The sequence below is a fragment of the Papio anubis genome, chromosome 20 (assembly GCF_008728515.1).
Source record: "Papio anubis isolate 15944 chromosome 20, Panubis1.0, whole genome shotgun sequence".
In the NCBI taxonomy this organism is placed as follows: domain Eukaryota; kingdom Metazoa; phylum Chordata; class Mammalia; order Primates; family Cercopithecidae; genus Papio; species Papio anubis.
Window position 1 is genome coordinate 16089121 of NC_044995.1, and position 12236 is coordinate 16101356.

At 51.2% G+C, this 12236-nt stretch overlaps 1 protein-coding gene across 5 annotated transcripts in view; it reads right to left on the reverse strand.

Annotated features, from left to right (window-relative positions):
• SPTBN4 (spectrin beta, non-erythrocytic 4) overlaps positions 1-12233 on the reverse strand; it is a 118942-nt gene extending 106709 nt beyond the window's left edge. The window contains exons 1-3 of one of the 5 annotated variants that reach the window (XM_031659449.1): positions 10915-11058; positions 10163-10300; positions 4740-4926 (exon numbers count right to left, since the gene is read on the reverse strand). In XM_031659449.1, coding sequence (XP_031515309.1) covers positions 4740-4911 — 172 coding nt within the window. In that variant the 5' untranslated portion in view covers positions 4912-4926; positions 10163-10300; positions 10915-11058. Of the gene's footprint in view, positions 1-4739; positions 4927-6455; positions 6508-10162 lie in introns of those variants that run through there. The other 4 variants (XM_021931115.2, XM_021931114.2, XM_021931116.2 and 1 more) reach the window with 4 other exon arrangements.
• Between the last annotated feature and the right edge of the window lie 3 nt (positions 12234-12236).

Here is a 12236-nt window from a genome sequence, read left to right on the forward strand (position 1 = left end):
AGGGAAGGGAAGGGAAGGGAAGGGAAGGGAAGGGAAGGGAAGGGAAGGGAAAGGGGATCTGGTTTCCACTGGCTTCTCCCCCATCATCACTTACTCCTCACCTGTATCCTTCTCAGTTAAGCCACTCCCAACTTTTGGAGGCCTTGCATATGCAGTTTCCTCTACCTAGAATACTCTTCCACCCTTCACTCCAGTGTTCATGCCAATTCACCCTTTAGGCCTGAACTTAGGCCTCTCCTTCTCCAAGAAGTCCTCCTTGATTCTCCAGGCTGGATCAAGTACATCCTATGGGCTCCTGCAGTCCTTGGGCTTCCCCATCACAGCCCGATGCTTGTGCCTCTCTGTCAGCAGCCCCGACCTCTCTGCCTGTGCCTCCCCTACCCTGTCTCTGACCCCTCTGGGTCATCACGGTCTAGCCGGATCTCTCTCTCCCACTGACCTATGAGCCCTGTGGGGGCAGGACCCGGGCTGCCTCAGTCACTACTATGCCCCTCATGTTGTCCAGCATGGGCCAGGCACACAGCAGGCACTGAATTCATATTTTCTAGATAAAATAAATTCCAGTGGTTCACACCTGTAATCCCAACACTTTGGGAGGCCAAGGTGGGAGGATCGCTTGAGTCCAGGAATTCAAGGTCAGCCTGGGCAACGTAGCGAGACCCTATCTCTACCAAAAATTAAGAAGAAAATTATCCGGGCAAGGTGGTGCATGCCTGTAGTCCCAGCTACTCGGGAGGCTAAGGTAGGAGGATCGCTTGAGCCTAGGAGTTAGAGGTTGCAGTGAGCTATGATTGTATCACCACACTCCAGCCTGGGCAGCAGTCCAAATAATAATAATAATAATAATAAATTCTACAACTGGGAGTGGTGGCACACATCTGTAATCCCAGCTACTCAGAAGGCTGAGTTGAGACCAGGAGTTTGAACCTGTCTAGGCAACATGGAGAGACCCCCTCCCCCTCAAAACACAAACAAACTCACTTAACAGTAAATTAGTAAATACTAGAATTATAAGTTGATATGTTCCTACCTTTTTAAGGTTCTAAGACTCTAAAGGTATAACTGTAAATTTCCATGAGTGTATGTTTTCATCAGTCTAGGTTTCTAGATCAGACAAAGCTGGCAATCCATCAGCTGAATCTGGTTCATACTTTGTGGCACATACAGATTTCTCTCTCTCTCTCTCTCTCTCTCTCTCTCTATTTTTATTATCTTGTTGTTGTTGTTGTTGTTGTTTGTTTTTGAGACGGAGTTTCGCTCTTGTCGCCCAAGCTGGAATACAATGGCATGATCTTGGCTCACTGCAACCTCCGCCTCCCAGGTTCAAGCAATTCTCCTGCCTCAGCCTCCTGAGTAGCTGGGATTACAGGCACGCGCCACCAGACCCAGCTATTTTTTGTATTTTTAATAGAGACAGGGTTTTGCCATGCTGGCCAGGCTGGTCTCCAACTCCCGACCTCCAGTGATCTGCCCACCTTGGCCTCCCAAAGTGCTGAGATTACAGGCGTGAGCTACTGCGCCTGGCCAGGTTTCTTATTTTTTTGAGACAGGGTCTCACTCAGTTGCCTGAGGCTGGAGTGCAGTGGCTCAATCTTGGCTCACTGCAACCTCCACTTCCCTGGGCTCAGGAGATTCTCCCACCTCAACCTCCCCAGTAGCTGGAACTACAGGCATGCACCACCACACCTGGCTAATTCTTATATTTTTAGTCGAGGCGGGGTTTCACCATGTTGGCCAGGCTGGTCTCAAACTCCTGGGCTCGAGCAATCCGCCCACCTCAGCCTCTCAAAGTGCTGGGACTACAGGTTGCTAGATCAGCCAGGTTTCTTGAGCCAGCGCAATGGCTCACGCCTGTAATCCTAGCACTTTGGGAGGCCAAGGCGGGTGGATCGCTCGAGCCCAGGGGTTCAAGGCCAGCCTGGCCAACATGGTGAAACCCTGCCTCAACTAAAAATACAAAAATTAGCCAGGCGTGGTGGTGCGGGCCTGTAGTCCCAGCTACTCGGGAGGCTGAGGTGGGAGAACCGCGTGAACCTGGGAGGTGGAGGTTTCAGTGTGCTGACATTGCACCACTGTACTCCAGCCTGGGCAACAGAGTGAGACTCCAGCTCAAATAAATAAATAAATAAATAAATGTTCAAAAAATCTTAGTATCAGAGAGCCATCCTGTGATTATAAACTACTGAGTTACTAAAGTTCTAAGATTTAGAGGGAACTGATTCTGATCCTTGGGTTTTAAGAATTCATGATTATGATCATATATATATATATATATATATATATTTTTTTTTTTTTTTTGAGGCGGAGTCTTGCTCTGTTCCCCTGGCTGGAGTGCAGTGGCGCCATCTCGGCTCACTGCAAGCTCTGCCTCCCGGGATCACGCCATTCTCTCACCTCAGCCTCCTGAGTAGCTGGGACTACAGGCGCCCGCCACCGCGCCCGGCTAATTTTTTGTATTTTTAGTAGAGACGGGGTCTCACCATAGTCTTGATCTCCTGACCTTGTGATCCACCTGCCTCGGCCTCCCAGAGTCCTGGGATTACAGGCGTGAGCCACCGCGCCCGGCCCGATCATCTATATTTTATGATTCTAGCACTCCGTGTTTCTAAGATGTTAAGGTCCCAAGGGTCAAAGGTGCTAGCGTGTCATGTTTTAAAGGCTTATGATTATGAAGTTCCATATCTCTGAGGCTCCTCAGGGTCTATGCCAGTTTTATTTATTTTTTTTTGTATTTTGTTTTTTTTTTTGAGACCGAGTCTCACTCTGTCGCCCAGGCTGGAGTGCAGTGGCGGGATCTCAGCTCACTGCAAGCTCCGCCTCCCGGGTTCATGCCATTCTCCTGCCTCAGCCTCCCGAGTAGCTGGGACTACAGGCGCCCGCCACCGCGCCCGGCTAGTTTTTTGTATTTTTTTTTAGTAGAGACGGGGTTTCACTGTGTTAGCCAGGATGGTCTCGATCTCCTGACCTCGTGATATGCCCGTCTCGACCTGCCAAAGTGCTGGGATTACAAGCTGGAGCCACCGCACCTGGCCATTTGCCAATTTTAATGCTGATGATTAAACACTTCTAAGGTTCCAAACCTCTATGAATGAATACTAAGTACTAAGGTTTGAGGGTCTGTAATTCCAAAGGTCTAAGGTCTTTCTATAACTATAAAGTTCTCTGGTCTTTGCTAATATTGTTCTGATACATCAAAGTAGGGTGACTACTAGGCACTCTGGCTTACCCCTGTAATCAAAGCACTTTGGGAGGCCGAGGTGGGAGGGCTGTGTGAGCCCAGGAGTTCCAGACCAGCCTGGGCAACACAGCAAGACCCCATCTTACAAAAAAAATTTTTTTTTTTTTGTTTTGAGAAGGAGTTTCACCCTTGTCACTTAGGCTGGAGTGAAATGGTGTGATCTCAGCTCACTGAAACCTCCATCTCCCAGGTTCAAGTGATTCTCCTGCCTCCCACCTCACGAGTAGCTGGGATTACAGGTGCCAGCCACCATGCCTGGCTAATTTTTGTATTTTTAGTAGAGTCACCATGTTGGTCAGGCTGGTCTCAAACTCCTGACCTCAAGTGATCCATCTGCCTCAGCCTCCCAAAGTGCTGGGATTACAGGCATGAGCCACCATGCTCAGCCAAAAAAAATTATTTTTAATTAGCCAGGCTTTTTTTTTTTTTGAGACAGGTTCTTGCTTTATTGCTGGAGCTGGAGTGCAGTGGCGCGATCTTGGCTCACTGCAATCTCCACCTCACCGGCTCAGGCCATCCTCCCACCTCAGCCTTCCGAATAGCTGGGACCACAGATGCATGCCACCATGCCCGGCTAATTTTTTTTGTATTATTTTAATTTTTAGTAGAGACAGGGTTTCATTATGTTGGCCAACCTGGTCTCCAACTCACACACTCAAGAGATCTGTCCACCTCAGCCTCCCAAAGTGCTGGGATTACAGGCATGAGCCACCATGCCCAGTCAAAGGTCTTCATTTCGAGAGGTCTAAGAATCTCTTAGACATTTCAAGTTCCAAGGATCTGATGGCTCTGCATTTCGGGATTCTAAGGGAATATGCTTACAAAATCCCACCATTCTGGGACTGCACATTTCTAAGGCTCTAAGGCTGCGCTGCTCCATACAGCAGTCACAAGCCACATGCGGTTATTTAAATTTAATTAAAACTGGGCCGGGTGCAGTGGCTCATGCCTGTAATCCCAGCACTTTGGGAGGTCAAAGCAGGTGGATCAGTTAAGGTCAGAAGTTCAAGACCAGCCTGGCAAACATAGTGAAACCCCATCTCTACCAAAAATACAAAAAACAAAAAAACAAAAAAACAATTAGCCAGGTGTGGGGGCATGCATCTGTAGTCCCAGCTATTCAGGGGGCTGAGGTAGGAGGATGGCTTGAGCCCGTGAGGTAGGGATTGCAGTGAACCAAGATCTCGCCACTGCACCCCAGCCGGGGCAACAGAATAAGACTCCATCTCAAAAAATATATATATAAATAAATTTAATTAAAACTAAATAAAATTGAAAACTCAGTCTGTCACATAGCACTGGCCACATTTCAAGCACTCAAAAGCCACATGGACTAGTGATTATTACATTGGACATCACGGATATAGACTATTTCCACCATCATGGAAAGTTCTATTGGACAGTGTTGGTCTCTCTTCCCACCCTCCGGACCACCAAGGTTCTCGGGTACCCTTTCTCCTTCCTCATCCTCCTCATCCCACCCCAGCCCTCCTCCAGGTACCTGCCAAGGCCTTGATCCGGGAGCACTCAAAGAGCGAGGCCGCTGCGGTGGAGGCGGCCGGCTGCTCCCGCTCCCAGCCCCGATCCGGACTCTCCCAGCGGGTGGCAAGGTTGTTGTTGTTAGAGGCAGGCAGGCCCTCCATGTTGTCCACTTCCCCTGGTATCTGCGCCATCGGGGAAAGCGAGGCCTGGACATGGGGAGAGGTAGGTCAGGTCTAGGATCAAGTCCCATTTCTAACAGTGACTGGCTTTGAGTCCTGTCCCCTCTCTTGTCCTCAATTTCTCTGTCTTTAATGTGGACATAATAATAACGATAAGGCCTGGGCACAGTGGCTCATACCTGTAATCCCAGCACTTTGGGAGGCAGAGGCAGGAGAATCACTTGAGCCCAGGGGTTGGAGACCAGCCTGGGCAACATAGCAAGATTTCACGTCTATAAAAATAAAAATAAGCCGGGTGCAGTGGCTCAGGCCTATAATCCCAACACTTTGGGAGGCTGAGGAGGGCAGATAGCTTGAGCCCAGGAGTTCGAGACAAGCCTGGGCAACATGGTGAAACCCTGTCTCTACAAAAAATACAAAAATTGGCCAGGCACGGTGGCTCATGCCTATAATCCCAGCACTTTGGGAGGCCGAGGCGGGCGGATCACCTGAGATCGGGAGTTCGAGAGCAGCCTGACCAACATGGAGAAACCCCGTCTCTAATAAAAATACAAAATTCGCCTGGCGAGGTGGAGTATGCCTGTAATTCCAGCTACTTGGGATGCTAAGGCAGGAGAATCGCTTGAATCCGGGAGGTGGAGGTTGCAGTGAGCCAAGATTGTGCCATTGCACTCCAGCCTGGGCAACAAGAGCGAAACTCTGTCTCAAAAAAAAAAAAAAAAAAAAAAAAAAAAAAAAAAAAAATTAGCCAGATATGGTGGCAACGTGCCTGTAATCCCAGCTACTCAGGAGGCTGAGGTGTGAGGATGGCTTAAGCCCAAGAAGTGGAGGTTGCAGTGAGCCAAGATAGCTCCCACTGCACTCCAGCGTGGGCAGCAGAGCCAAAAACCATCTTTAAAAAAAATTTAAAAATTAGCCAAATGTGGTGGCTGCCACCCATAATCCCAGCTGTTTAGGAGGCTAAGGCGGGAGGATGGCTTGAGCCCAAGAAGTCAAGGCTACAGTGATCTATAATAGTGACACTGCACTCCAAACTAGGCAATATGGTGAGACCGTATTTCTAAATAACAATAATAATAATGTTTACCCTCACCACTTCACAGGATGTGGTAAAACACATAGCTTAGACCCTGGCACATATTAAGGGCTTAGCAAACTGTCACTGTTATTATTAGAACAATAGAGTTCTGTAATGCAGTAATAACAATAATGAACATATTGAACACTTGCCCTGTGGTCAGTACTTCATGTACATTCTCTTATTATTTCCACAAATTTAATTCCCTAACAGTTGGCTATTATTACACCTATTTTACAGAGGAGGAAACTGAAGCACAGAGGAATTGATCTATTTTTCCAAGGTTACACAGCTAGTAAGTAGCTAGAATTCAAACACAGGTGATAGGTCCAGGCACGGTGGCTCACGCATGTAATCCCAGCACTTTCTGAGATGGGTGGATCACTTGAGGTCAGGGGTTCAAGACCAGCCTGGCCAACATGGTGAAACCCTGTCTCTACTAAAAATACAAAAATTAGCTGGTTGTGGTGTCACGTACCTGTAATCCCAGGTACTCAGAAGGCTGAGGCAGGAGAATCGCTTAAACCTGGGAGGTGGAGGCTGCAGTGCGCGGAGATCATGCCAATGCACTCCAGCCTGGGAGACAAAGCAAGACTTTGTCTCAAAAAAAAAAAAAATTGGTGATAGAATGTTTGCATTGATGGGGCCAGGCACAGTGGCTCCTGCCTGTAATCCCAGCATTTTGGGAGGCCAAGGCAGGCGGATCACGAGGTCAAGAGTTCAAGACCAGCCTGGTCAACATGGTGGAATCCAGTCTCTACTGAAAATACAAAAATTAGCTGGGCGTGGTGGTGGGCTACTGTAATCCCAGCTACTCGGGAGGCTGAGGCAGGAGAATCGTTTGAACCTGGGAGGCGGACGTAGAAATGAGCTGAGATCGTGCCGTTGTACTCCAGCCTGGGTGACAGGGAGAGACTCCATCTCAAAGACAAAAAAAAAAAAAAAGAATGTTTGCATTAATGGCCCTAATTCTTCACTCTTGTAGCCACAGCCTTTGCCATATAACTCTTCAGTGTCCTCCTACTGCTAAGGTAGGATAGAGTGGCTGCATGCCCTACCCATTGACTCTAGCCCTGTTATTTGCTTTGGCCAGCGGAATTAGGTGAAAGTGCTGCTGTGCCAGTTCTGAGCCTAGGACTTGGGAGGGAGACTTTGCATGTTTCTGCTTGTGCTCTACCGTGGCTATAAGAAAAACACACCTGGGCCAGACCAGGTCCAAGGCCCTAGTCATTCTAGCCAAGGCCAGCTAAGGTTGCCAACACCACCCTCAACTCTGACCACAGCAGAGACCAGAAGAACGGCCACCTGATTCCAGCCTAAATTGCTGAGCTCAGACTCAATGGCTTAGTAAAGGTTCTGTGTTTTTTTGTTTGTTTGGTTGGTTGGTTGGTTGGTTTGTTTGAGACGGAGTCTCCTCTGTCGCCCAGGCTGGAGTGCAGTGGTGTGATCTCGGCTTACTGCAAGCTCTGCCTCCTGGGTTTACACCATTCTCTTACCTCAGCCTGCCAAGTAGCTGGGACTATAGGCGCTCACCAACACGCCTGGCTAATTTTTTGTATTTTTAGTAGAGACGGGGTTTCACTGTCAGCCAGGATGGTCTCGATCTCCTGACCTCGTGATCCGCCTGCCTCGGCCTCCCAAAGTGCTGGGATTACAGACGTGAGCCACCGCGCCCAGCCGTTTTTTGTTTTTTGAGACAGTCTCGCTCTGTCACCCAGGCTGGAGTGCAATGGTGCAATCTTTGCTCTCTGCAACCCCTGCCACCCGAGTTCAAGCGATTCTTGTGCCTCAGCCTCCAAAATAGCTGGGACTACAGGCACACAGCACCATGCCCAGCTAACTTGTACTTTTAGTAGAGACAAGTTTTCGCCATGTCAGCTAGGCTGGTCTCGGACTCTTGGCCTCAAGTGATTCGGCTGGGCGCGGTAGCTCACGTCTGTAATCCCAGCACTTTGGGAGCTGAGGTGGGAGAATTACCTGAGGTCAGGAGTTCCAGACCAGCCTGGCTAACATGGTGGAACCCCTGTCTCTACTAAAACTACAAAAATTAGCCAGGCGTGGCGTCGTGCACCTGTAATTCCAGCTACTCAGGAGACTGAGACAGTAGAATTGCTTGAACCTGGGAGGCGGAGGTTGCAGTGAGCTGAGATCGCGCCAGTGCACTCCAGCCTGGGCGACAGAGTGAGACTCCATCTCAGAAAAAATTAAATTAAATTAAATTTAAATTTAAAGGCCGGGCGCGGTGGCTCAAGCCTGTAATCCCAGCACTTTGGGAGGCCGAGACGGGCGGATCACGAGGCCAGGAGATCGAGACCATCCTGGCTAACACAGTGAAACCCCGTCTCTACTAAAAAAATACAAAAAACTAGCCGGGCGAGGTGGCGGGTGCCTGTAGTCCCAGCTACTCAGGAGGCTGAGGCAGGAGAATGGCGTGAAGCCGGGAGGCAGAGCTTGCAGTGAGCTGAGATCCGGCCACTGCACTCCAGCCTGGGTGACAGAGCTAGACTCCGTCTCAAGAAAAAAAAAAAGAAAAAAAAAATTTAAATTTAAAAATAGAAAACAAAAAAAATTTTAAAAAAAGAAATTAGCCAGGCGTGGTGGCTCACACCTTTACGTAATCCCAGCACTTTGGGAGGCCGAGGTGGGTAAATCACCTGAGGTTGGTAAATCACCTGAGGTCAGGAGTTCCAGACTTTAACATGGTAAAACCCTATCTCTAACAAAAATATAAAAATTAGTCGGGTATGATGGTGCATGCCTGTAATCCCAGCTACTCAGGAGGCTGAGGCAGGATAATTGCTTGAACCCTGGAGGCAGAGGCTGCAGTGAGCCGAGATCGTGCCACTGCACTCCAGCCTGGGCGACAGAGTGAGACTCCCTCCCCCTCCCCCAAAAAAAAGAGAGAAGAAATTTAAAGGGTTGAGTGACATTAGATGTATCTCCTCTACCTTCTGAGCCCCCAGGCCTGATTCTAAGACCAACAAAGGAGGAAGTTAGGAGATCAATGTCCTCAAAAGACCCAGACAATTGCCAACTCACTGAATTCTAGGAAGGTAGGGTCTGAGTCTTGGTCAATAGAGTGAGTAGAGTGGAAATTGTCCCTTAGGGGGATACACTGTAATCCCCCCCTTTTTTTTTCTCCTGAGACAAGGTATTGCTCTATCACCCAGGCTAGAGTGCAGTGACAAAATCATAGCTCCCTGTAACCTCCAACTCCTGTGCTCAAGTGATCCTCCCACCTCAGCCTCCTGAGTAGCTGGGACTAGAGGCAAGCTCCGCCATGACCAGGTAATTTTTGTATTTTTGGTAGAGATGGGGTCTCACTATGTTGCTCAGGCTGGTCTCGAACATCTGGGCTCAAGCTATTTGCCCACTTCAACCTCCTAAAGTGCTGGGGTTACACGTGTGAGCCACTGTGCCCAGTCCCAAATCCATTTTTGTTCTTCCCTCCCTCCATGGAAAAGTGAAAGTGAGCACACAGCTACCTACCACCTGTGTGACTTTGGCTGAGCTATTTCTACTCTTTGGGCCTTAGTTTGTTCATCTGCAAAATCGTAGTGATGGCCCAGCACGGTGGCTCATGCTTGTAATATCACCACTTTGGGAGGTCCAGGTAGGTGGATCGCTTGAGGCCAGGAATTCGAGACCAGCCTGGCCAACGTGGTGAAACCCGGTCTTTACTAACAAAGTACAAAAATTATCCAGGCATGGTGGCACGTGTCTGTAGTCCCAGCTGCTCAGGAGGCTGAGACAGGAGAATGGCTTGATCCTGGGGGATGGAGATTGCAGTGAGCTGAGACTGACCCACTGCACTCCAGACTGAATGAAAGAGTGAGACTCTGTCACACACACACACAAAAGGGTAGGCCAGGAGGTGGCTCACGCCTATAATCCCAGCACTTTGGGAGGCCAAGGAGGTGAGTGGATCACCTGAGGTCAGGAGTTGGAGACCAGCCTTACCAACATAGTGAAACCCCATCTCTACTACAAATTCAAAATTAGCCAGGCGTGGTGGCTCATGCCTGTAATCCCAGCTACTTGGGAGGCTGAGGCAGGAGAATTGCTTGAAGCCGGGAGGCAGAGGTTGCACTGAGGCGAGATGTACCATTGCACTCCAACTTGGGTGACAAGAGCGAAACTCCATCTCAAAAAAAAAAAAAAAAAAAAGAGCAATGATAATCGTACCCGTTTCTTAGCGGTGTTTGAAGAAGTAAGTTAATAATGCAGGGATCATGGTATCTGGTACACTGCAAGCTCTCGATATATATGTTCCTTGCTATTATTCTTCATCTTTTCCTCACATATCTCAGCAAATCAATGTGCCTGTTCCGGAGTCAGACAGAAATGAGTTCAAGTTCCGCTTTATCCTTGCTATATCTTTAACCGAGTATCTTTAACTTGGCCTTTCTGTGACTCAGTTTCCCTCCCTGTTAAACGGTGGTTACAACTGTTTTCTTCAGTGGAGGACACTTAAAGATGGGGAGGCCGTTAGCTCTCCTGTTAGCTCTCCAGCCAGGCCGAGGATCAGCTCTGGCCATAACGCGATTGAACGGGAAGGAAGGGAGCAGGTAATAGGGGAGCCGAGAAGGGGTGTCCTGCGAGCCGGCCCCCCACACCCCCTGCAAAAGCAGGCGGGGCGCTGGGCTGCGGTGGCATCAGAGGCTTTAACCCTTCCCAGGCCGCGCCTCTCTCCCTGCGGTTCAGACACCGCGCCCAGGGAGGGGGCCTGGGAAGGACAAGGCCTGGGGGTAAGACCCACGCGTGGCGCGGAGGCTAGACCGGGTGGGGGGTTGGGGACTCGTCTTGCCCTCGACCTTTTGCCTCCCTCCAGCCAGGGAGACCCGGGGCTCCAGCTATGCCCCGTGCGCACGGAGGAGGGATGCTCGCCAGGTGGGTACATGCTTGGGGGAGGGGCTGTCGGCCCCCTAGCCGCTCACCTGGGCCCGCGGCCGCCGGCGCCGCTGTCCCCACTGCTCACCGCGACCGACCGACCTCCCTGTCGGCGTCCGCTGCCCGGCCCGGCCCGGCCCGGCCCAGCCCGGCTCAGCTCGGCCCCGCGGGCTCACGGCTCAGCCAGATCCGCATGCGCCGCCGCGCCTCCCTCGCTCGCGCCGCCGCCGCGCTCCGCGCGCCCCCGGGGCCCCCTCCCGCCCGCGGTCCCCGCGCCCCGCAGCCCGAGGCCCACGCACAGTCACACCCGGCCGCGGCGTGGGGTGCACGGCTGCACTCGCGCGGGCACGGCGGCGTCACGCGCTGCACACTCCCACGGGGTTACGCTCGCCACGCTGCTATGCCATACTCGCGGGGGCCTCGACACACAAACTCACCCCCGCATCCACGCGCTCGCGCGCCGTCACTCCCTCCTGTGAGGTCCCACGGGGTCACACCCTCACGCCGTCACAGGCGGCGTCCACACTGGAACAGTGTCACCCAGCACCACACCAATCCAATAGGGTCACCACCGCCCACGCGGCGTCACACACAAACGCACCTGTCACACACAGTCGCACACTCCCCGGCAGTCACAAACAGTGTCATAGGCCCACACATCGCGCACAGCTTCACAGCCACAGTGTCACACACTCTACACACTCGAACCTTCACAGCAGTCGCCCCGCACATGCTGCACCCCCTGACCTCGCACATCATAATCACAGGGGGTCACAAACAGCAGCACAACAGAGACACCCACAGTCACACACTCGAATGGGGTCCCGGTGTCACACATCCTTACACGAGACATGTGGTGTCACACACTGTCACAGTCTAATAATCTCACGCTTCCATGTAGCACACCTCACACGTCCCACACCCTATCGTACAGGCTGACGCAGTGTCACCCACGGTGTCACCACAAGGTCACAAAAGAACAGAATCAATGCTTGGCACACGTGGTGTCACGCACGTGTAGTCACACTGTAACACGGGATCACACACGGAGGATGACACAAGGTGTCGCCCACAGTCATGCTTGCCCTTCCGGTCACTGAGTCACACAGGGTCATATAAGTGCATAGATATGCCGTGACACAGTGTCTTACACTCAAGTGCACACACACACTCTGTCCTCCCTCACTTTCTCCCCTTGCTGGTTCTGGGAGGCCCTGGGGCTTACAGTGCGCCCCAGATCGCTCCAGGCTCTGTGAGAGGGGGCGTGAGCTACGAGAGGCCGTGGGCGTGGCTCGCCTTGCCCCGCCCCTCTCCGGGAGGTAGAGCGCGGAGGCAGGACGCTGAGTGACAAATTATCTCGGCTCCGCCC